General features: G+C 39.2%; 3 protein-coding genes and 1 non-coding gene across 8 annotated transcripts in view; all 4 read right to left on the bottom strand.

Annotated features, from left to right (window-relative positions):
* Positions 1-4,049: 4,049 nt before the first annotated feature.
* On the bottom strand, positions 4,050-12,489 carry cmasa (cytidine monophosphate N-acetylneuraminic acid synthetase a). The gene is made up of 8 exons (XM_058417593.1): positions 11,918-12,489; positions 10,937-11,079; positions 9,741-9,896; positions 9,404-9,537; positions 8,167-8,261; positions 7,881-8,052; positions 5,150-5,315; positions 4,050-4,632 (listed from the first exon to the last, which is right to left on the bottom strand). The coding sequence occupies exons 1-8, from the start codon at positions 12,124-12,126 to the stop codon at positions 4,436-4,438; spliced, it is 1,272 nt and encodes a 423-aa protein (XP_058273576.1). The 5' UTR covers positions 12,127-12,489; the 3' UTR covers positions 4,050-4,435.
* Positions 12,490-13,226: 737 nt separating this feature from the next.
* LOC131370497 (U4 spliceosomal RNA) lies at positions 13,227-13,367 on the bottom strand. The gene has a single exon (XR_009207419.1). It is a non-coding gene; the product is annotated as a U4 spliceosomal RNA (small nuclear RNA).
* Positions 13,368-19,135: 5,768 nt separating this feature from the next.
* Positions 19,136-21,658, bottom strand: kcnj8 (potassium inwardly rectifying channel subfamily J member 8). The gene is made up of 2 exons (XM_058416583.1): positions 21,035-21,658; positions 19,136-20,257 (listed from the first exon to the last, which is right to left on the bottom strand). Exons 1-2 carry the CDS (start codon positions 21,382-21,384, stop codon positions 19,357-19,359), a joined length of 1,251 nt encoding a protein of 416 aa, XP_058272566.1. The 5' UTR covers positions 21,385-21,658; the 3' UTR covers positions 19,136-19,356.
* A 2,076-nt stretch (positions 21,659-23,734) lies between these two features.
* abcc9 (ATP-binding cassette, sub-family C (CFTR/MRP), member 9) overlaps positions 23,735-27,792 on the bottom strand; it is a 41,175-nt gene continuing 37,117 nt past the window's right edge. For 3 of the 5 annotated variants that reach the window (XM_058417558.1, XM_058417557.1, XM_058417560.1), the window contains 3 exons: positions 27,657-27,790; positions 27,344-27,406; positions 23,735-26,153 (listed from right to left, as the gene is read on the bottom strand). In XM_058417558.1, coding sequence (XP_058273541.1) covers positions 26,016-26,153; positions 27,344-27,406; positions 27,657-27,790 — 335 coding nt within the window. In that variant the 3' untranslated portion in view covers positions 23,735-26,015. Of the gene's footprint in view, positions 26,154-26,460; positions 26,641-27,343; positions 27,407-27,656; positions 27,791-27,792 lie in introns of all 5 variants that reach the window. The other 2 variants (XM_058417559.1, XM_058417556.1) reach the window with 1 other exon arrangement.

The following is a 27,792-nucleotide window of genomic DNA, read 5'->3' on the forward strand; positions in this document are numbered from 1 at the left end:
TAATGAATGAAGAACCACAAATATCATGAATTGGTGAAGGACATACAATTTCTATTCAAGTCTTGTTATGTGGGGGCAAAAAAATCTGCATTCAGAATGTATTAACCACATGCTTCATAGCTTTCTAGGCCAAATCTAGGTAAATCCTAAAGTACAGAAATCAACCTGAGTGCCAAATTAAATGCCTCAAAATGAGAAATTGTATGAGAAATTATCCATCTGGTATTTTACCAAATTAATTTGTCACCTACAAAAAACAGTTTCACTTTAAGTAGTATTTGGCAAGTTTTAATTCCACCTCTGTTTAATCCAGTGACCTATCATACACATGCACTGGCCACTTTATTAGGAATATTCATGCAGTTATCCAATTAACCAGTCAATTGTGTGGCAGCAGAACAATGCACAAAATCAGATACAGGGCAAGAGCTTCAGCTAATGTGACTTTGAACACATTGTGGTTGTTGGTGCCAGATGGTCTTGTTAGAGTATTTCAGAAACTACTGGGATTTACAAAAAAAAACATTCTCTAGAGATTACACAGAATGTACTGTAGAGTAAAAACAGAAATCCCTTTACAACCATGGAAAGCAGAAAAGCATCTCAGAGCACGCAACATGTCAAAACTTGGGGTCAGATGGGCTACAACAGCAGAAGACTGCATTGTGTATCCCCTTCTTTCAGCCAACAAGAATCTGAGGCTACAGTGGAAAGAGGCTCACAGAAACTGGACAGTTGAAGATTGGATAAATGTATCCTGGCCTGATGAATGACCCTCAATTTCTGCCATGACATGCAGATGGTGAAGACAGAGTTTGGGGTCAACCTCGTGAATTCCAATTGTTAACAGTTCAGGCTAGAGGTTGTGATAGTGTGTGGAAAATGTTTTTTGGCAGATACTACGCCAAGAAATACCAATCAAGCACAGAATGTTACAGCCAATCTGAGCTTCACTGACCACATGCATCCTTAAATGACCACAATTCATAGAAATGACAACAGAGATACATTTCATGCTGTAAATATTTTAAACATCTAATAAACAGTCTTCACAAAGTTGATTAAATCCCACCAAGCCCACCTGAGGCCCTTAATGACATGAAATTGATAGTCAAAACTTTCTAAAAATGTAATAAGGACTACTATAGCAGGCTCAGGTGCAGTCTGTGCCAATTCTGCTAGCACACCTGTGACCAATACGATCAACCTTATAAGCTCACATTGATCCTTTTTAATTGGTTCATCGAGTGCAAACAGCAAACGTAGGCAAAGAGAGTACAGATCCACCTCAAATGTATTGATCATGTATATCCTCTGGATCTCATCTGAAATTCTCATGCTGGCTTTTAATCAAGAGTTGATTTTTTTCTCCTGAGAGAAAAAGCATGGCATGTCTACTCCCAGCCCACTACAACCGAAAGATAAATAGACTGGTTTATGTATATTGTAAACATAATTTAAAAGGAAAAATGGCCAAAGAAGTGCACATAACCCCTCTCGACCTGGAGAAGGAACTCTGTTCGCCAACAAATAGAATCACATTCACTGGGTGACTGAATGCAAATCACAAACAATTTCTTGAAAATAACTAAAACTAGTTACTATATCTTCTGATCCATCCTGCCAAAATAGAGTTTCTACTAACTCTGAAATATTTAATTCAACTCAGAGCAATTTTATTTGTATAGCACTTTTAACAATAGACATTATCACAAAGCTGCTTTACGGAAATATATAAATTCAGGATATAATTATAATTACACCCATAATGAGTAAGTCAGAGGTGATGGTGGTGAGAGAAAAACTTCCTGAGACAATATGAGTAAGAAACCTTGAGAAGAACCAAACTCAAAAGGGAAGCCATCCTCATCTGGGTGACAGCGGAGAGTGTGAATATAAATCACTGTGCACTATTTGATCAAACGTGTAGTTTTATTAATTATAACCAGGAAATTCATTCTAGTTTCTCCAGCCTGTCCATGTGGTTCATCCTCAGTAGCATGAGCAGCCTCTAAGTGATGAGGCTCCAACCAGAAATAGGATATTAGAATGGATCAGGCGGGTCTGGATAGCAGATGGGATCAGAAAAACTTTCTGTTGCAGAAGTTGCATGTGTAGATTTGGGAGGAAAGAGCTAATGTACAGTGTTACTTTGCTGGTCAAAACCATACTTTATGTGCAACAAGTACACTATGTTGTCTAATGTGGTCATGCGTATTACTGTTGCTGTGATAAATGTATTCAGTGAGTAAAGAATAACATTTCAGTTATTAAAAGCATTTATGCAAATCATGCACTGACATTAAACAATGGCTAAATTCCAGATGAAGCTAAAATCTAGTCATCCAAGAGAATATTGGTGCCAGTTACAGCTGTTGTAATATTCTAATATACATTATTTTGCATCTGCATTTACATGCACATGAATATAATATGGAGTCAGTCCAGCCTTTCCAGCTATAACAGCTTCAACTCTTCTGGGAAGTCTTTCCACAAGGTTTAGAAGTGTGTTTATGGGAAGAAGGTCTGGCTCACAGTCTCCGCTCTAATTCATCTCAAAGGTGTTCTATCAGGTTGAGGTCAGGACACAGGAGGTACAGGCCAGTCAAGTTCCTTCACACCAAACACCCTGAACAGGTAGGGGTTGTCTTTCAGTCAGTCAAAAAAAAGACAGATTTTTGGCAGTCATTCACATGTTCAATTCATGGCATGTGAAAAACGTGCGTGGGACAGAATCACTTGTCCACGTGTTCCCTGCATCTCCTACATGCTTGGTCGCGCTACAGATTGAGGTGCATGCAGGCGTTAAGAACATAGTGACGCTCTGAACCACAAGCAGAGAGAGTTAATTGGGTTCACCCTCTCACACAAGGTGAAGAGATTAATCAGAATTGCAAATGAAGAAATACTAACCGAGTCAATTGAGGCTGATGGCTTGCCCTCCCACAGCCATCATGAGCTGTCATTAATGCTGTTCTTAAAAAATCACTTATCTGAGACGCTTTTCAGAGACACTATCATGTCACACATGAACAAATTGTTAGAGGGATTCATTGAAGTGACTATATTTTAAGCAGCATGCAGGTTTCAGGCATTACGCTTTATTCTTTATTGTGAGGATGCATGGCTGATAACATTATATTTTCAGAAGCACATCTGTCTAAAAGAGTTTTGGTACACATCTTATAGTTACTGATAACCATCTATTAAATATCTGAAGAATTTATATGATTTAGGTTTTCTTGAAACACCATGTGTAACTAAGATAAATTAAGATTAATAGTATTTGATATTATTTCAGCATATAAAGACTACGAAAATGTCTAAAATATTTTGAGGTGATGTGCAGCCGGGATGCAGTTTTGCACTACGCTTCAAAAATCCTAAATACCGAAGAAACCAGACTAATTTTTTGTGTTCATGGGGACACCGAGGACCCAATTTTCTTCAGTTTAACCTGTTTTTGTGATTTCCTGCATCGTTAACACAGCCTGTTCCTCATCAAATCTGATGAAGACACTTATTTTCTAGAACATCCAGCCACCCTAGTGATTATGTACTATACAGTAACATGGGAAATGTGTCACTCATCGGAGGGAAAGGGTAAACCATTAAAAACCATACAAGAGTTAATTCTTCATTTTATACTTCACTAATCGGTGGCATTTTGCAGAAAAGTATATTATCATGACATGATGGGGCAGTGCTAGTTCAAGTGGTTAAAGCTCTGGGTTGTTGAATTGGAGGATTGGGGTTCAGGTCCCAGCACCACCAAGCTCCACTGTCCACTGGCAATTGAGCAAGGCCCTTAATCACCCCCTTTTCCAGTGGCGCTGTATCATAGCTGCCCCTGCCCTCTGACCCCAACTTCCTCAGCTGGGATATGTGAAGAAAAGCGTTCCACTGTGCTGTAATGTATGTGTGGCGATAATAAAGGCTTCTGGCTATCAGATATTCATTTTCATGACAAATAAGCTGCAGTTTTGGAATTTTGCTTCCCATGTAAATGTCATGGTGGAATGGAGATTAAAAAAAGACTAAACCAGAGCTTATGATAAAAGTATGCACTATATTCAGCAGTTCATGCCTAAACAAGCATGATCACGGGTTCAAATCCAGCTTATGAAGTGATTTTATATGCTAAGATTGCCCTCTAGTGCAGGCACTGGAAAGGTTTTGTGATTGTTTAATCAGTGTAATCATTGAAAAAAAAATATACTTCATCAGCACCAAAGTCTTAACTTATTAACTTCATTCTAACACGAAGCTACATTTTCAGAATTTTACATTCATTTCATTTTCCTATTATGAATATGTATAATTCAAGTCTGAATCATAGTCCCCAAAGTCCCATGTCAGAGCTGAACCCTGACGGTGATTTTGCTTAAAAACATTCCTTAAATTAAAACCATCTCTTTAGATCATAATCTATTTCCTAGTGATCTTTCTCTTTCTGATACTTGGCCCCCTTCTTCATCAGGAGAATGTGCTCGATGAACTCCCGAAGAGCTCCGCGTCCTGCTGCTCTCTGGCACGGGTATTTAGCCGCATTCAGAACCACCATGGGGACGTCCAAGGGCACTGCGCTAAGACCAGCCAGGTTCAAGCAGTCCACATCTGGCACATCGTTACCTGCAGAGAGGGAACAGCTGAGGAACAGCTGGATTTTGGAGGGATCTTTGTGTTGGATGTTTTATGTTTAGTATAATCACTTAGCGATATACAGTATATGAGTGCTGGTGAACCACAGCCTCATTAAGCATTCTTTTGTGCTTCATGAGCATGTTTTTAATCAACATTACTGAGAATATGTACATAGTTTCGGTGATCCTGAGTTACTAATATTTATCCATCTTAAACAATAAGAACTGAATTTTTATCTGTAACTGCAGCTTTTTTTGGATGCTTTAATATTTTTGTTTCCAGATATTGTAATGTTGTATTGGAAGAATAACTGTTAAACAAAAAAATATTAGCATTGACATTTTAAATTGAGGTAGCAGCATTTTTAGGATTATTTTACAAATGCCAATAATGACTAATGTGTATCCTGTGGAAAATGTTTAATGAATCATTTTTGTCAGCTGAATCCACAGACTTCTTTTTCTAGAAATACTTGTCTGTTCCACTTGATATGTTGCATGCTCACCTATGTAGGCCACCTCTTTCCACACAAGCTCTTTCTCTTTCAGCAGTTTCTCCAGTTCTACTTGCTTTTCCTCTTTCAGATGCCTCACTTCACAACCTGTTTTCTGTGTCAGCTGCTTTGCAAACACATCAGGAACTGGGTTGTCACTGGATGATATGAGGATCACCTGTAGAGACAGGATTTTTTTTAGTGAACACTGGCATATGAGACAGCCCCACACTGAAAATTTCCAGGCGGATTTGCATCTGGAAATACAAGCAGGCTTATATGGACCTGTCCGATGTTTTAATAGTGTACTTGATGTCCTAACTTGGAAGTGTGCATCATCTCCATCATTCGCCTGGTCTTCTTGGGAGCCTTTTTTTTTCCATTACTCATTCATCCTTGCTTACAATAAAAAGGCACACATTTTTTCCCCCACTTTGATGTGTGCAATTATGTCGCTTCACTAAATGCTCATGTAATAAGTAGCTGTTAACATAGAAACCGTGTTTTCCCTGAGTATTTTCTGCAAGTAATAAAATTCCAAGTATAAATCAGCTTTACAAATAAATAAATAAACAATTTAATTAAAAAAAGGCAGTGATGGCTGAAATGCTTAAAGCTCTGTGATGCTGATTAGACGTTTGGGGTTCAAACCCTTAAGAAAGGCCATTAATCTTATTTGCTCCAGGGGCACTGACCCTATATATATATGATATATGTGATATATGGGATATGTAAAGAAAATCATTTCAGTGTGCTGTATATATGCGACATATGTGTACATATGTGGTACATAAAAGCCTTTTCTTCTTCGTCCAAGCTTAATATTCAGCTATATATGTAAAAGCAGATTATTCAGTAACTACTCAGTAATTAATAATTTATTCAATAATTCAATAATTCAGTCACACTAATCTCACTGTGAAACTATGTAGGAGCTACAAGACTGGGGACATGCTCTTGGGACTTCAAATGGGTTGGTTTAGAAGTTTAGTCATTTCCCTAGCGCTTAAAAAAAGCCGTCTGATGCCAAATCCTGACTACACACACACACACACACCAGTGTTTATGTATTTATACATAGACTGGGCTATGGCCATTCCGCAGTTTAGGAGTCATGTCACTAAAGGAGTTGCTACCCATTAAGGAAAGCCTGTTGTGGTTCTGTGGAAATGTAAGCAATCTACTCCCAGAGGATGTGAGGGTGAGAAATGGGATGGATGGAGAACTCAGAACAATAAGCAGAACCCTAACAGTGAAAGGCTTTGAAAGGAGTCGATGAGGCATGAGTAAGAGTTTGGGGATGCACCCTGGGGTTTGGAGGCTGTTGTTTCTCTGGCTTATTCTTCTTGTGCTCAGTGGTACAGACTGGATTGCCATCTAGTGGTAACAAGCTGTATGGCATTAATGCTGAATATGAAAGAGCAGAGATTTTTTTGGATATATTTACCTATTTAATTATGGTTTATATTATTTTTATTGTATAGTTGTTAAGTTTGTGTAATTGGTGTAATTGAATAAAGCAAACCGTGTACCTCTTGCCAAATGAGAAACACAAACTGAATGAGCTCTGCTAGTTTTTCCGGCGCGACTTGAAAAACATTATGTTTTACTATGACAGATCTGTAACGTCCCCATGTACATTTTACGACTGTATCGTGTTAAACTCCATAAAAACAAAAACCTCCAGAAAGTCTACATTCTCAATTTTTTACGGTTACAAACGGGTGTGATGTTGCTAGTCTGGATCTTGAGTCAGTTGTAATTGAAAGTAATCATAACTACTATACTATATAAACCCCTATATGTACTTTGTTGCATCCAAAACAATTATATCCTCAATTCTCCTACCTTAAACAAATAACGGATGTTTAATCAGGTGAGGTTTAGAGTACACTGAGCTCAATTAAAGATTAACAGCAATGTTAAAACACATCAACCTCCACTCCTTCTTGCTGTAGCATGTGGATACTCTATATTTATTTATTTATTGATTTATTAATCATCCTAGCAAAATTAGACATATATAGCTATATTCAAGATATTTTCGCTTGCTAAAATGTGATTTGTTTGCAGTGAGTAACAGGGAGAGTCCATTCCACAGTTTAGGAGTCATGTCACTGAAGGAGCTGCTACCCATTATGGAAAGCCTGCTGTGTGGAAATGTAAGCAATCTGCTGCTAGAGGATGTGAGGGTGTGAAATGGGATAGATGGGAAATCTCCGAATGATAAGCAGAAACATAACAGTGAAAGGCGGAAGGTATATATTAAGTGTAGGAAGAGACTCGTAACCATTGTAATGACCGAGCATGTGTGTGATTTGGTGTGTGTTAGTACACACTGAGGTTCATTCAAGGTTTAACTGTTAGACCAACAAACGACCAATGCATGACAATAACCAATATAATAAAATGTTTTACAGCACCACTGATGTTTAGAAGTAGGTAAAGGTGGGTAATAAAAGTGTACATTTTAAGCACATACTGTATGTATGTATTGTGTGAAACTCTCTTTATAAACAAAAAAAACCCATCCAGAAAATCTACATTCTCAACCGCCCTTCCCACAAAGGGTCACAAAGGGGTGTGGTGTTGCTAAACTGGATTTTGAAGGTACTGAGGAATCTACTAAATGCCCTTTGTTCCATGTTCTTTATACCTTATACAAATAACTGATGTTTAATCAGGTGAGGTTTTGAGTGCACTGATCAAGTCAATTTTAACAGCAACGTTTAAACACACCGACCTCCATTCCTTCTTCCCGTAGCATGCGGATGCCAGTCAGGTCTCTGGTATTGATGGAATGCATCTCCTCTCCAGCTGCTGATAGATAGAATTGGCCATCGGTCAGGCAGCCTGACACGTTGCACAGGAGCAAGCGCACCATCTCCGGATCATCCTTGCCAAAGTAACCAAACCTACATTAACGAATACATACACATATCCCAGCATTTTCAGGGTGATGCCAGCCAAGCCTAGTAGTCACAGAGCAAACACTTCACAGCGTTATACTGAAAATTTGGGTACTATACCTGAGCACCCTCTGTTCTGCTACGGGCCAGTCGATGTCAACGTCGATATCAACGCTATACTCTGGCTGCATCTCGAAGTAGGCAACTTTCCCTCCCTATAAAATGAACCAAAGGAAAAAAATTGGTACAGACCACAGTGAATGGTCTATTCAGAATCATGATTAAATAAAATATCTAACACTATGAAAAGTCCTGGGCTCAACAGATGTGTATCAAGACAGTGTATTAGTACATAAGCTCTCATCAGCATCAATGAATATCAATCAGTAAAGGTCAATAAGATTGTGACTGGCATTAAGCTGATGTTTGAATAGTTATTTTTTGTTTTTTTGTCCCGTTATGCGTCATGGTTAGCAATAGCAGTTAGCACAATTACCGTACGGTACAATTGCCAAAAAGAAGTTATGACTCAAATGATAACTTAAAACCTTTAAAAAAAAAAACACAGAGATTACTGAATGGAAAGCAATAGGTCCGTATAGCCTAAAGCTGGTTTGCAGAATTCATTTAGTGCAAAATAATAATGATAAGAAGATTCTTAATGAACCTCCTAAGACCTGAGCTTGCATTTTAGACGACTTCTAACTATTTGGGGGTAGGAGGAACCAATAAATATAATAACCAGATATTATCTTTGAACATGAAGCCACTTCTTTTGTGTACAACAGGTTCCAGTTACAAAGATTTAAGTATTATGGTGCACACAACCAAAAATGTGATGTCTACGTATGTGAATGCCAGGTTGTAGGAGGTTAGGATGAATATTCATATTTTCTTATTGATTTCTAACTGAGATACCGATAAGTCTTCAGTGTGTAGGTGTATTGTTTCACTGTTGCTCATTAACCTGTGTGTTGGTGATGTCCTGCAGAAGTTAAGATGAAGAACAAGGAAAAGGAGGAGAAGGGGCACATGGAACAGGTGGAATAGAAGAAGAACTATATAAATGAATATTGTTTATTGTCATATATTTACATGAACAAACTGGTTATATCAGGAGTAATATCATTATGTGCAGCACGTTGTTATTCTTAATTCTTCTTGCACACTGTAACTGGCTGGATAACATCTTTGTTTCTTATATTGGAATTTCTCTACACTGTCATCCTGAATCATTCCTAAACTCCAGGATTAGTTGGAATGGTGATGTTGCAATATTGCTGGAAGAAGGTATGCCTTCACTGTTTCCTATATTTAACTAGCAAATGTTAAGAAAACACTTATAGCCATATCCCACCTGCAGGAGTCCTTGGTTTACAAGATCTTTGGTACAAAAGTAGAAGGATCCATTTTCACAGAGTTCTCCATCCCAGTCTTGACGACGGGGTCTGCTGCATGGGTTCAGGTTCAGAGCTCTAGTGCATGTGGCCTCTTAGGATTTATACATAGGGGATAACACATAGGTCAAATAAGTAAATACAAGATGTGCATTAGTTTAGACCTGGGAGAATGTCTGTGTTATAATACTTATTACTGATTGTCTGAAAAGCTGAAGCTGAACCTGCTTGAACATATAGCAATAAAAGCTCACATCATCTATGTATACATATGAATATCTATCTGGTTCTACAAACCTCCTTTTTTTATCTCTTGCCAGCGGAAGTGGTGTCGGCGGACGACTGAGAAGACTGATTCATAGCCTTGCTTGGTCATCATCTCCACAGCCTGTTTCAGGTGGTAAGGGTGAAGGCATGGTGATGTGGCCTGGATGTTACAGATGATATCCACTTCTGCAGGACATCACCAAACACAGGTTAATGAGCAACAGTGAAACAATACACCCACACACTGAACACTTATCAGTATCTCAAAAAGAAATCAATAAGAAAATATGAATCAAAACTGCAGACTTAAGTGAATATGCAGTGACTTTGTCCATTAAGCCTAGGGGCGATAGATAATGTGCCACATTATACAGTATAATGTCAAGAGGAGTGGCCCAAAAATTAAGTTTTAGTCAATCAATAAAAAAAAAAAATAATTTGTTCATATAACAGCATTTATCTGAAAGATACATGCAACATACACTCATAAAGTGTGTTGCATAAGTATAATGGACCCATTTGTGATTATACACTCTATGGCCAAAAGTTTGTGGACACTTAACCATCACCTCCATGTGTGTGTGTTGAACAACGCATTCATGATTCACTCTCCCCTTTGCTGCTATAACGAGCTCCACTCTTCTCTTCTGTGAAGGTTTTCCACTAGATGTTGGAGCGTGTCTGTGGGGATTAGTGATTATTCAGCTACAAGAGCATTAGAGAGATCAGACACTGATGCTGTAAGAGTGAGGAGGTCTGGGGTTCAGTCGGTGTTCCAGTTCATCCCAAAGGTGTTCAGTGGGGTTGAGTCAGAGTCAGGGCTCTGTGCAGGACACTCCAGTTCTTCCACTCCTTAACACCTTAACACACCATGTCTTCAGAGAGCTCAGGGGCTTTGTGCATACTGTCATGCTGGAACAGGGTCTGAGTCTCTTAGTTCCAGTGAAGGGAAACTGTTGCAGCACACAAAGCCATTCTAGACAACTGTGTGTGTGACAACTTTGTGGAAATATTTTGGAGAAGGACTATATAGAGCATGCGTGTGATGGTCAAGTGTCCACAAACTTTTAGCCATAGAGAATAGTAGTAGCTGTGTTTATTGTTCCGTTTTGCTGCCTGGATTAAGAGAGCAATCTATCGATTTAATAATGATCCACATGATATATTTTGCTGAGCAGAATTAGAGTACTGTAACTACAGAAGAGCACAGAGTGAGATGATCTTGCCTGGGTTGAGTCTGGAAAACTCTTGTAGTGTTTCCAGTGATGTCGAGGTGTCCTTGGACACTTCTGTACTCCGTCTGTGTACCTGAGCCCCCCAGTTTCTAGCCACTCTCTCGATCTCATCATGGTCGGTGGACACCCATATACTGTCAAAATGGACCAGAAGAGCTTTAACACAGCACAGGACAAGACAGGACAGCACAACAAGACAGGACAACAAGACAGGACAACAAGACAGGACAGGACAGGACAGCACAGGACAACAAGAAAGGACAGGACAACAAGACAGGACAGGAAGGACAACAGGACAGCACAGCCTAGGACAACAAGACAGGACAGGACAACAGGACAGCACAGCCTAGGACAACAAGAAAGGACAGGACAACAAGACAGGACAGGCCAACAGGACAACACAGCCTAGGACAACAAGAAAGGACAGGACAAGACAGGACAACAAGACAGGACAGCACAGGACAGGACAACAAGACAGGACAGGACAACAAGACAGGACAGGCCAACAGGACAACACAGCCTAGGAAAACAAGAAAGGACAAGACAGGACAACAAGACAGGACAGCACAGGACAGGACAACAAGACAGGACAGGACAACAAGACAGGACAGGACAACAGGACAGCACAGCCTAGGAAAACAAGAAAGGACAAGACAGGACAACAAGACAGGACAGCACAGGACAGGACAACAAGACAGGACAGGACAACAAGACAGGACAGGACAACAGGACAGCACAGCCTAGGACAACAAGAAAGGACAGGACAACAAGACAGGACAGGCCAACAGGACAACACAGCCTAGGACAACAAGAAAGGACAGGACAGGACAACAGGACAGCACAGCCTAGGACAACAAGACAGGACAGGACAACAGGACAGCACAGCCTAGGACAACAAGACAGGACAACAGGACAGCACAGCCTAGGACAACAAGACAGGACAGGACAACAGGACAGGACGCATTCAGTTACCTGTCAAATGTCTCGGAGTCTATAGCAGCTCGTATCACCCAGCCGATCAGCGGAACTCCAGCCAAGAGCTTGATGTTCTTCAGGGGGATCCCTTTACTTCCTCCTCGGGCCAGGATCACAGCAGCGATGTGTTTCTTGTCCTCTAACCTCTGGCATTTGTTGCCTGAGTTACAGTTGCTGTCTGCTGCGCGTTTCCTCGTGGTAGCCATTCCCTTTCTCTCACACACTCATACACACACACACACACACACACACACTGCAGTGCGCTAGAGTGAAAGAGATTTAAGCGAAACAAAATAAATAAATAAGATCAGATTTGATAAGGATTCCGCGCAAGTCAGGATGGGTAACGTAGTGCAACGTCACCCAGTACAACTACCGTAATGGATCTCGGAGGCGCGCGCACTACTCCCGCCCTCAAGGTTTATTTAGGGACGTAAACGATCCCTTTTTTTTCCTTCCTTGTATTATTACATTTAAATACAAAACGAATCTCCAACACTCTATACGTATGCGTGGTCTTATAGAACATTATTTGGGTAAACGTGTAAGTGTTTCTAAACAATCTATTCATAAAATATATCGGCAGACGCATGTACTATAGTGACTACTGATTTTGGCTTGAAAGGGGGCGGGCTCTTATAATTTCTTGATTTTTCTGAAGTGGGTGTGAATGTGAGCGTACTTCCAGGCTGTATTCCTACATTATGCCCAGTGTTCCCGGGATATCCGTTTAAAAAAAAGGTGCATAGGGTAAACTTAGTTGATTTTTTTTTTATCTCTCTCTCAAAGATTAGGTAGGTTTAACATTTTGAATCTGTTTAATCCTTACAGCCGCCCAACCATTTTCACGAATCCCCGCCCCCTCCGGATCTAAAGTGGCCAATAGCGTGTCTGTAAAATGACTGACAGGAGGCGCACCCAATCACAAACAAGCACCCCTGACCTCGTGGCAGTTTTCTAAATGCGTGTCTCCTGCAAAAGAATATATACTTCTACTGAGGTTTAAGCCTTTTTTATTGGGGTGTTATAAATAAAAGACGTATTAATGGTTATTAGAAGACGAAGAAAAAAATATGTTTCTTAGCCATAAAACAATGTAATCGTTCCACACTACACCCATAAAATATTTAAATGCACAGATTAATACGGCTTATGATTACATAAATATTAATATAAATACACTTCTCAACGTAATATCTCGATTAAGACCATTTCATTAAAAAACCAAGGAGTTTTAAATAAGTTGTTATACTTTCTAACACACCGTTCATACAAAACTTTAATCTATTCTTAACCACGTGATCAGTCTCCGTAGAGACCGTCAAAAATTGCCATAGCCGACTATATTTCAAGTCGTCAAGGCGGGGTATTGGGTAAAGTTTTCAACTAGCAATAATCGCGCCTCGGATAAACCTCATAGGCTACGATACTGCCACTGCGCAAAGCTGACGAGACATCCCGAGCAGACGTCAGGCCACTGTACAGCACACACATCACACACACGGTGACTTTTCCACGACACCGACTTTCTACACAATTAACTCTTTAATGTAATGTTAATACACCAGTTACCACTTCTACCTACATTTTAATTCATTTTAAACCTCTGTATATACCGAACTCTTTAAAATGTAACGAAGAATCATGCCGCAAGGCACGATGGGAGTACTACGTCATCGACGTATAACAATAGATTTTCCAAAAAAAAAAAACAAATTAAGTTAAAAATAAGTAACAACGCTGTTATGAAGCACGACCTAAACTGCTTTTGCCATAATGTTTGTTTCATTTGTTTCTTTTTCTGTCTTTCTTTTTCTTTTTTTGTTATATACAACAGCGCTTTGAAACAGATCTTACATCCCATGGCCACTAGGTGGCAGTGTTCACTCGGTTTCAACCCCATATACACACACACAGCTCATATATTCACAGTGTATGAAAAGACGTAACTTAAAAAATATCAAGGAAATAAAGAGAAAATAAAATTCGCCCCGGTCCTGAGCTTCTCCTTGCAGGGAAGAGTGCTTTATAGTCTCTGAGGAATTAGGAAGAGATCCTGGGAAAGAAAATTAAAAGATGAAAAAAAAAAACAGACTTTCCACGCAACTTCTTTGTGTGAATCTGGGTTGTTTGTTTGTTTGTTGTTTGTTTGTTTGTTGCTTGTTTGTTTGTAATTACATGTTAGCGGTACAATATGTAGACCCATAAATACTGGGTCCTTTATTGTTTTGTTTTCTGATAAGTGGCAAAAAGACACTAAATATGAAGGGATGCATAAAGGGTGAACCAGACATTTGTAGGCTCTTTATATTTTAGGAAATTATTTTCCATGAATATTTCTAACTTTGTACATAGAAACAACAACATCAACAACAACAAAACAAAAGAAAAACGAAATAACTAGAATTTACCTTTACCTCCTCTAACACCTCTAAATTGTGTATGTTTTTATGGTCCGAATTTTTTAAATAAATAAATAAATAAATAGAAATGTCTTGAGAATTAGAAATGACTTATTTAAGGACTGAATGTTAAAAATGTTGTAAATTAGATTATTTTTGTATTGTTCCAGACATTCTATTTGAACCATTTTTTTTTTTAGAAAAAATGTTAGATTTATATTTACGCAAAATAAAATAAAGAAGTGATTAAAATGAAGAAGAAGAAGAAGAAGAAATCGAAAGGATCTGGATATGCGTATAATAATTTTATGCGTGACAGGGTAATAAGAAGAATAAGAAATAACAGTAACTCCTCCCTCACAGGAAGTGATATAGGGAGGTAGAAAAGGAAACAAAAAGATTTTTGCTAATTTTTGCTAGCAGTAAAATATTAATATTGTTTTGTGCATTACATGTTAATAACGATGCTCATAAAATGTTAATGTTACATTATAAAAGCGTAGCTGGTTTTATTTACTCAGATTTTATTGTTTACGTTGTAAGCAGGATCAACCAATCAGCATGATGGATTCTCCATGGATCTGTTTCACAACTATTCGCTACAGTTACACCGAGTGTATAAACCCCCTTTAGTGACTTGACACTTTTACTCTGTTAAATATGATCCAATGTTTCTACTCAAACCTCTCTGCATATATACAGTCAACTGAAATTAAATCCTGACGCATATCCTGACTGCTACTCAAATAAATTTCATAAAATTTTAATTCTATAGCGCTTTTAACAATGAGTATTTTCACGAAACAGCTGTACAGAAATATATAAATTTGAAACATAAAATGATCAATTTAGAGGCGATAAAGTCCCTGAGACGACAATGCTCCATTTAAACAAAGCAGCCTAATGGTAGAAAGCCTCGAATCACAGGCCAGAAAGAAGCAACAAACTATTCATTGATTCCCATTAGAGATACAAGTTATAAAAGGCAGTTATAAGCAACAGTGCACATAAAGGAGTGGGCTTTTGGGGATTTGTGGCAAAAGACCACTGGAGATTCTTGTCAAGCTGACATGATTCAGTAGATCCCCAGTACTGTTTATTTAAATAAACTATTTCAATGCTCAGAGGTGAAGAGCAATACTCATTTACTTACTCTGAGGAACCACTTTGTCAATGTAAAACCTCTTTACCATGCCAATAAAGATACATGAATCTGAATAAGAGAGAGAGAGAGAGAGAGAGAGAGAGAGAAAGGTCTATGCTCTGACTCTATACACTTTATTCTGAGGTGTTAGATTGAAGTGTAAATTGGCCCCACCTCCACTCAAAATCACCCCCTCCACATTAGAGAAGGACATGTTGGTTGGGGTTTGATTGTTCAACCAATCCTATCTGTGTCTTTTACAGACTTTTACACAAATTTGCAATAAATGTCCCTAAACTGGTGTATCGTCTACAAGTGAAGTGACTCATTTTTATGAACAGGGCCATGAACTTACTTCCTGCTTATGTATGTAGATGGTTGCAGATCGTAAGAGTGGAGGAAGTTTGGGCCAAATCCAGAAAGCCACAGTCCTCTTTGGTTTCTGTTTAGGTCTTTCAGCTGATAATAGCTCACTACAAGAGCTACAGGAGAACCACCAAGATCACATCCTGTACAGATACAAAACACAGCTTTTTCTGTTTAAGGAAATCTGACCTGTCCAAGGTGCATGTAAGTATGAGAAACTTCATGGATATGTAAGAAGTCTGATGAGCCAGACAATGAAGAGGTAGACCTTGATGTTTTTTGTGTAATCACGCCATCTTTTCTCCATTAAGCTCAGGAAGGAGTGTCTGACTAATGGATAAAAAGTAAATGATCTGAATCCAAACTGTGAGCTTCATCTTCAAGTATTTTATCGCTCATTCTTTTCTAAACCTGCTAAATATAACATTTTTCTTTTTTTTTGTTATTATTTTGAAATGATTTAATTTGTATGTTTATCTAATTATTAAATAAAACATTTTAATCAACATTCTTTTTTTCCGCAATCATTTTTTATTTGGTTTAAATGCATTGCAAGAATATAAAGGTTAAAAGTTCAAATCCCAGTGCTAATGTTGGGATTGCTACCTTGCCTCCTTCATTACTTTAGGGTGTCTATAATGACCACTCTGACCCTTGTCTCCTAATGAAGAACATGCAACAAAAAGGAATCTTCCATAAGCAGGAATCTTCCAGGAATCTTCCATTTTAATATGCTAAGAGACTTTTTAATATAATTTTTTTTACTTGTGTTCCTTTTTGCACATTTGTTTCTCTTAGGAATAAATAAATAAATAAATCAGACAGTGTTGGGACAGTTAGAGATCATTCTGAGATTAAAGGAGCTAAAACATCTTATCAGTCAAAACTTCCTAGCTTTCCAAAATTTCCGAAATGAGTTAGGTAAACGTTTAAAATACATCTATTGTCTATACCCACTTTATTCCTAATTAGGGTCACAGGGATCTGCTGGAGCCTATCCCAGCACACATTGGGCGAAAGGCAGGGGTACACCCTGGACAGGTCACCAGTCCATCACAGGGCCACAAATATAGACAGACAAACACACACACTCACACTCACCATTCAACCTAATGTACATGCTTTTGGACTGTGGGAGGAAACCGGAGTACCCGGAGTAAACCAGCACAAGCACAGGGAGAACATGCAAACTCCACACAGAAAGGCCCCTCGAACCCGGGATTCAAACCCAGGACCTTCTTGCTGTGAGACAACAGTGCTAACCACTAAGGGCTTATATTTTATATTCCTGAATGCAGCTTAACCCAAAAATAAGGCTGCAATAGTTATAAACTCTAATGAATTTGATTAGGAACATAATAAAACTCTGAAGTCTACCTGAATCACGCCAGAGCAATAAGAAATAATAAATCTCAACCAGCTGCAAATATTTTGTGATGTAATGTGTAGCCTAAAACAAAGCATGTACAATCCAGGATTTAAAAGAAACAAGATGTTGGTCATTTCTTTAACGTGATTCCTTTCACCCTTTTGGGCATGTTCTTCTCTCTTCATTTTATCTGAGGATTGTAAATGATTAATCAGCGTTTTCTGCTGCATGCCCATTTGATTAATGTGTAATCAGATTAAACAGCTGTCAAGTTATATTAAAGATATGTTTTAATACTGTTTGAATACTGTTTAAATACCTTATTTGAAAGTGGCCCCAAAACACTAAACATGGCCCAAAAACACTAAACATGACACTAAAACATGTCAAAAGTTTTTTTTTGTTGAAAGTCACACGTGTGAACAAGAAGAAAGATTAGCGGCATTTGCCTGCGGCTGGAACATCCAATTATATTCAGAAATATCATATATCATGTAGTATCATAACACCACTGTTAACTCTGAGCAAATTTTAACATTATAGCTACCACAGAGCTCTAAGATAACTAACAATCCTGTATTTTAAATATCCTTATAAACAAAGGGTTTTTTTTAGTCTGGTTCCTTTCAAGGATTTTTAGAAAAATCATCTTAAGGAGTTTTTCCTCACCACCGTCACATTTACATTTCTGGCATTTGCCAGACACCCTCATACAGAACAACTTACATTTTTTATACAATTGAGGGTTAAGGGCCTTGCTCAGGGGCCCAGCAGTAGCAGCTTTAAAAATTAATATGCTGAATTTATTCATTTCTGTAAAGAAAGCTATAAGAAATCAACAAATGAATTGACAAAGAAATCTATACATTGTTGTTTTTTTAAAAAAAAGCCCTATATATTTAATAATAAATTGAAATTGAAACTGAAAGTTAAACGGTAATCATTTGCTATTTAGAATGATATAAAAAAAAAACCCCACAAAATAAACCGTCTTCGAACCAGAGGCGTGTCAGGTGAGCTGTAATTTTATTGAACAAACAAGAAATTGTGTGTGTCCAAATTTGTGTCCATAAACGTTTGGCCATATGGTGTGCTGTATATGCGGGTTTTTCCTGAAGAAATGAAGGGTGATACAGTTACTCCCCCTAGCGGTAGAATAAAATCTTTACATGTTTAAAATAATAGTTTTTATTAAACAATACTTCTACATAAGTTACGTTGCCTTTATTTGTCACATATACATTACTTCACAGCGAAATTCGTTCTTTGTTATTGAGCGCAGAGTCAGAGCGCAGGGTCAGCCATGATGCAGCACCCCTGAAAGCAGGGTGGGTTGGGGGCCTTGCTCAAGGACCCAACAGTGGCAGCTTGGTGTTGCTGGGTATCGAACCCCAATCTTCTGGTTTAACCACTTGAGCTACCACTGCCCCGGTTTTCACATATTCCAGCTTATTATCAAGCTGGGTGAGAGCGCAGGGTCAAGCCATGGTAGGGTGAAGGGCCATAAAGGCCCAACATTGATAGTGTGGCAGTATGGAGGCTTGAACCCCGACCTTCTGATCAGTGACCCAGCACCTTGACCACTAAGCCACCATGTCCCTGCAAGCTCTTACATTGGGTAATTTCCCTTATTTCCTTTCTAAATTGTTCATTAATAATATCATGCCTTAATAATAACAACATTAACACTAATATACTAAATCAGAACAGTTAAACATAGTATTGAAAACACAACAAGCAGGACAAACTGCTTTATTGAGCATTTTAAAATGTCTCATTAATACACAGAACATTATTTAAATTTCTCAACTAAAGTGTGTACAAGCTTGGTGACAATATTACATGTTCCGATATAACGGTATAATAATACAGGACAGTGAAATAGTGCTCTAATAAAACGAAATAGCCATGTAGGTCGAGAGACAACAAATTCCTCATTCTCACTCTCAATACATAACAATATGTTGTTTTTTAAAAAGTATTTTTTAAATTGATTTGTATAAATCAGGAAAGGAAGAAAGCAGATGAGCAGTTGCTGCTCCTTTACAAAGGAAGTGGTAGAATTTAACAGAACAGTAGAAAGAGGTCCAGTGGAGCAAGACAAGAATACAGCATCACTGAACCTTTTATTATCCCAACTACGGTCTTGTGCGTGTCATGTGACGGCTACATTCTGCCCCCCTTCAGGTGTGAAGAACTGCACTTTGGGTACAGCTAGTGACAGGTTGTTACGCTGCATAGAGTTGCTCTTGCGCATGGAGTTGTTGCGGCGCATAGAGTTTCTCTTGCGTAGAGAGTTCTGGTGCGAAAGCTCGCTCTTCTGCATCGTCTGTATGAGGATGGACGGCTTCTCGTCGAGCTCGCGAGCGCTGCAGCGTGGTGTCGGAACCTTCAAGGTGTTGCCAAACTTAGAGTAGTCCACTGAGTAAACCCCCTCCTCTTCAGTCACGATTGGCACGAATCGGTGGCCCCACTGGATCTCCTCAGTCACATAAGAAGTGCGTGCCTGTGTGGTGATTCCCGTGGTCTCTACAACACCCTCGAGGATGACTATCACCTCCAGGTCACTGCATTGCAGCTCCATGGCTGACAAGTCATAGAGGGGACTGTCTTTATCAATGACATGGCAGATAATGAGTGGAGCCAGAAGGAAAATACTGTTGCTAGCCACGGCGCTCTCACTTTGGATGTCGATCTGGTGTATAGGGATGACCTCACCCTCAGGCGTGGTGGTCTTGCGCACCACCTGGAGGCGCACAGCTGCATTGATGATCATGCTCTTGCGCAAGTCACCCACACGGATCATGAAGCACAGACGACTGTTGCGCACGGCGATGCAAGCCTGCCGGCTGAAGATGAGCGTCTCAGCACGTCTGTGCGACTGTGCCGTCTTCATGAAGATGCAGCCCAACATGACAGCATTGATGATGAGCCCAGCGATGTTCTGCATGATCAACACTGTGATGGCCATCGGACACTGCTCGGTAATCATGCGGCCACCGAAGCCTATAGTGACCTGCACCTCGATGGAGAACAGGAAGGCTGAGGTGAAGGACCTGGAAGGGGAAAAACGTTCAGATTTTAGAAGTACCATTCGCAAAAAAAAAAAATCATGAGCCCTCACTCAGTCTCCGCCTTAGCTGTGGGCCTTGTCAAATATTCAGTTGTTTTCCACCTCTTAACCTGTTGATAACGGTGATGTACTCTCAGTAGTTATGCCTTAGTTGGCTCTATTCTAACACATTTTGTGTTCAAATTAGAGATAATTAACAAATCTTAAGCACACTGTGTATTCAATCATCCTCAAAACACACAGTAGACTTCACTGAACTTTCGTTTAACTCTACATGATTACTTTTCTTCTTATTCCTCCTCCTCCTCCTATTATTATTATTATTATTATTATTATTATTATTGCATGAGTTAATGGTTAGTAATTAAGATGCATGAAAATCAGGAACAATAATCTTTGCTCCCAGACTATAATATGTTTTTACCAAATACACATGCTCTGATTTGATCTAATTATGATGCCTGGCATCTTGTGTTAAAAGCTGATTTATTTGTCCTTTTATGTTAGGTAGAACAATCAGTTTTTGGGAGAGTTAAGAGTTCTACGTTTACTAAAAAATTTTCCTTCCAGAGAAATGAAGAACCCTAAGAGTCTAGATGTTTCCATGAGCAACCAGATTGCAGTCTGCATCATGCACCGTGCTTATGCCCAATAAACAAGTTTTAAGTAGCCTGTGTGTTGCTTTTCATTGATGTGCACCATAATGTCATCATGCTTTGTGTGTTGATCAGTAACAGGTATGTCAAGCACGTGGACTTACTTGACGTTGGTGACACACTGCTCGACGCCGGACGGACGGTTGAGATCCAGGTCTCCGTGCCCGAAGGCAACGAGCCACCAGAGCATGGCGAACAGCAGCCAGCTGCACAGGAAGGTCATGGTGAAGATGACAATCGTAAAGCGCCACTTGAGGTCCACCAGCGTGGTGAAGACGTCCTGCAGGAAGCGGCCCTGCTCGCGGATGTTCTTGTGCGCCAGGTTGCACGCGCCGCTCTTGGCAATGAAGCGCGCCTTGTTCACGCGATCCCTGAACACCGGCTTCCGGGGGGCGCGCGAGGCCAGCGCGGGCAGCGCGAACTCCTCGGGAATTATGCTTTTTCTCGCCAGCATCGCTATTCGGCACGTTACCGCCCAGGCGATATACGTGCATTCAGTTCAGGAAAAAAAGAAACTAAAAACACACACATACATACACACACCCGCTCAGCCGCCGTCTTACATCCCAGCTGTTTAACCCGGCAGGTTGTGTTGCAATGTTTTGCATCTGACCGAAAGTTTTTTTTTTTCTCTAAGACGTGACAAGAGATGCGTGCAAAAAGTTTTGCTGCTCGTCACACACTCCAGAGAGGCTGCTCCAAGTCCAGCTCCAGTTGACGTACATCTCGGGGGCGGTCACTACCCTGTGCTCTCCGCACGAGCCTCTACAGCAGAACAGAGAACATCTTCAGCTCACTCTTCTCCTCTAACTAGATGCTCGATTATACCCTGCACAATGACTCTATGATTTCCCCAAACATTTTATAAATCATGCATGTTTCCTGTAATTGCACAAATAAAGTTAAAAATGTCACTGTATAATAATAATACCAATTATACAACAGGCCAAATGTTTTTGTCTAACTGGGTGACAGAAAAGTTGTAATGTAAATCACTTCTTAAATGTGGCCTGCAGGGGGCGACATAAGGCGCTCTTGGCTTTCAAGTCGAATCAAATCAAGAAGCTAGCAGGCTTGGGAAATTTACTCTGGTGTTTTCTAATTGTATCCCAGGACAGAGATGATAGATGAAACTACATAATTGACTCCAGTATCTAGTAGAGTTTCTTTATTAACTGTTTTCTCCTTGATTAAGATCTGGGATGAGGCAGTTCTGTGGTGTGATTCAGGATGGAATATGGTAGTCCATCACATGTATTCACACCTTGAGGTAATTTACCATAACCAGTGCACTTACTGATATAAAGGATGATATATGAGGATAAATTGCACATGCATAGTCATGTAAACAACATGTTTCTCAAGTCTGTAGAATCTTGTGGCCAGTTTGCAATATGCTCTGGAGTCGGTACAGAACCAGAACACCTGTAAGGTGATCTGCTACACAAATATACCACCCAATGTCTGAGAATGTTGCCTGGAAATCAACACATCCATGTAATTTTACATTTCTGGCCTTTTGCAGACACCCTTATTCAGATTAAAACTTACAACTGAGCACTTGTTGGTTAAGGGCCTTGCTCAAGCAGTGGCAGCTTGGCAGACCTGGGTTTTGTATTCACAAGCTTCTGATCAGTAGTCCAACACCTTAACCACTAAAATACGTTAGTGTTCCCTTTGGCACTGCTAAACATCATCAAGGATACAGCTACATGATTCTTCATGAAATAGGAATGAAATGTTTGGTCCAGAACTGAGATCACAATTCTCACTCAAGGTTCCTTTACCAAGTTTGTAAACAAATCTATCATCCAAATTCCTACACAGAATAAGAGTCTTTCACAGAGGTCTCAAACTCCACACACAGGGAGAAGGAATCAAACCCCTAACTCTAGAGGCACAAGGCAAACATGTTAACCACTAGCAGATTTTTGTGGATGCTTAGTGCTACGATCTAGTCCCAAACTGAAAAGGTGACATTTCCCCACCACCTTTTTAAACGTGTTAAATCTGCTAAAGTATGTATCATGACATCAGTTTGTCCCTAGTCAAAGCGAGGGTAAAAAGTACACCAAAATAAACACAATTTCAAATTCGGAAATGCTGCTGCTCCTTTCCTGGCTTTCAACACAACTAACTCATCTCCCAAATCAACAAACCATTCATCAAAACCAGCATTATTCCATTCTGTTATTAAGATACCCACTAAGTCTCATTTCTGACATGTAAAGCTCTTAACGGTTCAGCTCTGACATATTGTGTAGTATTAGCATTACGCAGATTTACTACTAATCCCTTCATCACATAACAGGAGATCATCTTAGACAGATGCGGGATACCTCACAAATAGTCAGCACATGTATGCAGATCTCCTTGAGGGATTCACCTCGTCTCCCAAAATTATTATTATTGCTATATATATATATATATATATATATATATATATATATATATATATATATATATATACACATACATATATATATATATATATAGAAAGAGGAGGGACTGAAGAAACCTTTATTAAAAAGATATTGTTTCATGACACCAGTTAACTCTTTTTTTGGCAGAATGTTTGCATTTTCTCTAAGATTTTAGAGAATTTTTTAAATTTTAAGAGATAAGGACTAAATTGCAGCACAAGCATCAAAACTTCCAAGCTACACATCCTCTATCTGGGAACATTATAAATAGCCTTAAAGTATGATTCAGGAAACGTACGTTATTTTTTTTGTCAGCTTGCTCAGATTTCTATATTATATGCTTTTTAGATTTCACAATGAAAAGATACACAAATATACAATGGCCTCACTGCAGATTTTATTCACTTGTACAAAAAAAACAGTAGGCATACAGTATAATGTTAAACGTTTATGCTGTTAACAGTAATTACATATGTACATTTAAGACAATTCAGCACAAAATGCTTGTAAGAAATATTGCATAACATTGTGATTCTGCACAACATGGTGCATCATATGAAAATACATATAAATACACATTAGTAAGGCCAACATCCTTGGTGAGAGCAGTATTCGTCATATGTCTGTGTCTGTTATGATTGGACGCAGTGAGTGTTCAGTGTCCCGGCAGACTTTGGCACGCAGTACCACTGTATGATAAATATTACAGCCAAAGGAGGGGGTGTAATTTGCTTTGTGAAGAAGAAACACTGCTCTATAAAAACTCTGCTGGCTGTAAAAGTATCCAGAGTAGCACTATAAAAGTTCACTTGGCCTAACAAAACAAAATAAAGCGTGGTCCCCACTACAATTCAGGGGAGAAACCATGGTAGGCAAATGGATCACGTTTCGCAGATCCCTTGGCTAGATCAGATTTTGTCAGCAGTAATATAAAAAAAATCAAACATTAAAAAAAAAACTCACACACACACACACACTAGGCCAGAGTTGAGTCTGAAGTTTATGTCTTATGGGAATAAAGCAGAACAGCTGGACTTGCTATAATGATGACGATGGTTCGCTGCTCATCTGTTCTACCGAGTGGTGGGAAAACTTCTGACATTCAAACCTCTTTGGTGATTCACACTTACGATGACATTAAATCTGCTAAACCCTAGACGATTCTGTCAAAGAGGTCCAGGCGTAGACTCTTTCCTCTTGTAATTTCGGACATTTCCCAATGCATCAGTTCCCTAACAGTGACTCAGTAAGTCAGAGTAATAACTGCATATTATTATGCGGTAAAATTATTAAAATGCCCAAGGGGGTTAAGGTCACAGCACAGTTCCTGGAGTATAGAGGTGTGAAATGGTGTGACGCACCTGGGCTAAAGATGTTAGGATGGCTTTGTGAGTAGGTGTTAAGTGGAGTCTTGCTCTGTGATAACTGTTACAGAGTTTTACAGAAGGCCTCTTTCATGTAAGTTCTAAGAGAACACAAGCACTTGCCCAGACATCAATAGCCTGGAGTCTGAAAGAGCAAAACTGGCCTTCCTGTCTGATGGTGTTATACTCGGTAGAGTAGCATTGGCCTAGAATAAGGAGTTAGGAGCTCATATATATATATATATATATATATATATATATATATATATATATATATATATATATATATATATATATATATATATATAGATTAGGGAAGAGAGCATCTCCTCCAAATGCGCTTTGCATGTGATAAGTAAGTAGCAGTCACAAAAGACGTAGTCAGTGAATAGCTGTGTGTGTTTCGTGTGACTAAAAAATTGGAAAAGAAAACAATAAAAAACTCTGCCTTGTAGCTCTCATCTGATCTCAGGCTGCTAACAAATGATTTCTATCCAAAATTTGGATAGGATCAAGAATCATCCTCTCAGTTGAAATGATGAAGCCTTTAGTTTTATATCCAGAATCCAGTTATTTTGACTTTACAGTTTATACTAACAGAAAGAAAAGTGTCAAAGATGTCAGCTAGAAATCACTGTGTGGAACATAAAGGCAAGTTAAAATGTAGAATAAAAGCAAAGACATGAGAGAGGTGAACCAAAATACAAATCTCCAATTACAGTTGCAATTTGGTTTCAGCAATTAGGCAAAAAAAAAAAAGCTCATTAACATACATCTATATATTGTAAATAAAATATTTTCTGTCCCCAGGAAGCACACTCATAATTCATTACAACGGGCCATAATGCAAGTCCTGATTGTTACAGGAAAATGATATAGTGTCTTGATACAATGTTTTGCATAGTAATTTGTGCCTCTGTGGTGCTAAGAAATTTCCCTTTATTATCCAGAGTAATATTCAGCAATGCACATTAGACAGACAGATTGTGTCAGCTCTCAGGTGTGCTGACTACTGCTTACAGTGTTAGTACCAGTTAATAAAGTATACTGTAAATAGCTGCTGTTTCTCACATGAACACACACACATCATTAAATTAATGTAAAAAAAAAAAGAAGCATGAGCCAAAAAAAAAAAAAAGAGTTAAATACTGCAGTTATATAATGTAAGTTGCTAAAAGGTCAAAGGCATTGGCAGACTGGAAAATCTGCCTGTTTATAAAATGAGAAATAACTCCTTCCTTCCTTCCATCCTTCAGCAGTGTGTATGTGTGTGTGAAGGTGTGCACTGATGGATGCGTTTACATGTCTGCTTTGACGAAGGAGGCGAACATGCCGTCCTCCTGCTCCATCAGCGCCTCTGGTTTCCCGTACTCGAGTATGTTCCCTCTCTTCATCACAATCACGAGATCAGCCGTCAGGATAGTGTGAACCCGGTGCTGTGGAGGAACACACACACACAGGCAAACATGAGTGTATGCATATTAACATATATAGACATAAACACACATGCTGTTATGAGCACATGAATTAATTAGAAAGAGTAAAAAGTCTGCAGAGTGGATGTTTCTGTTGAACTGCTGTTATAGTACATCACATGGAGATGGTGACAAATACAACACACATGATTTTTGGCCCCTGGACCGTACAAAAGAATAAGCCAGTAACACTGATCCAGATGGGGCTTGGAGTTAGTCAGGGCTTTCAAACTGAAATGGCACATAGAAGAGTCATAGGATTACCAACCAGGGTGCCTGGACGGGGCTGTGGCCATAGCCAGTGGTGGGGTTACTTGTGTGTGCGCACTAGGGTGCTGAACAGGCTGTCCTCCTGCGCTAACAGGTTTGCAGCGCTGTCACACTCCACCAGAATCCCAGAGGAAAAGACCAGCACCTGCTCCGCCTCCACTATGGAGGAGACCAGATGCTGTGCCACGGAAAGACAGAGAGAAAGAAGAGAAAGAAAAAAGAACATGGGGAGAGCACACAGTGTGTGTTTGAGAGAGAGAGACAGGCAGACATAGAGAGAGCATGAGAGAGAGAGAGAGACAGGCAGAAATGAGATGAGGATAAGAAAAAAGATAAGGAAATGGTAGCAAGGAAAGTCATGGAAATACCATAAAAAGACCATTTTCAGCCCTTTCCTTTTCAGCCTTTCTTTTAAAATTCTTAACATTTTTATTGCACTTGAATTGGTTATTATTTACCCCAGGTTTGGTGCAAACACTCTGGAACTAGGAGAGATAAGTTAATGTTAACACCAAGATGTTTACATGACTTGAACCACTTTTCTGAACCACAGAAGGAGACGTAAACCTTTTACAATCCATTTTTAAACTTCAGGAAACCTGAGGCTTTTATATGGGCCATTTTTAATCAGCATTTTTGTCTCTTTAAAATGTTATTGTTTTTTGATAAGGATGAGTAATCTTACATGAATATTATGAAATAAAATCAAAGATCTTGAATCAACTGTGTTCAGGACAAAAATAGATTAGAGGAAAAACAGAAGGAGAGCCAGACAGGAAAGTGTGAAGCTTGTGAGCATTACACACCTCACCTTCATCTTTTCTGATTCGATTTTGAAGATGTTCGTGGTAATAGATGTGTTTTATATAAAGCAAACTTACTGCTATGGTGACGACTGTGCGGTCAGCAAACGCTGTCATCACGACCTTCTGCAAAATGTTCTCCTGTGAAAGGAAGCATACGCACAAGTCTGTGACTGCCAGCTGAAAATATAATGACTCTGTGTAAACTATTTGATGAAGAACACTCAGTGGGCTATTTAATGTCCAATAAACCCTACACTCAAAAACCAAAGAACAAATGTACGCTCCTTTTAATTGGACCAATAAACTGTTATCAGGAATATAGTCTAGATTTGTATGTTTGGCTCAGTGGAATAAAAGAAACAGAGGAGGGTTTGTTTGTTTTTTTTACCGTGGCCATGTCGATGGATGCTGTGGCCTCATCCATGATGAGGATGCTGCTCTTACGTACGAAGGCTCTGGCGAGGCAGAAGAGTTGCCTCTGACCCACGCTGAAGTTTTCTCCTCCTTCAGTTACTACCGCATCT

The sequence above is a fragment of the Hemibagrus wyckioides genome, linkage group LG19 (assembly GCF_019097595.1).
Source record: "Hemibagrus wyckioides isolate EC202008001 linkage group LG19, SWU_Hwy_1.0, whole genome shotgun sequence".
Classification (NCBI taxonomy): Eukaryota; Metazoa; Chordata; class Actinopteri; order Siluriformes; family Bagridae; genus Hemibagrus; species Hemibagrus wyckioides.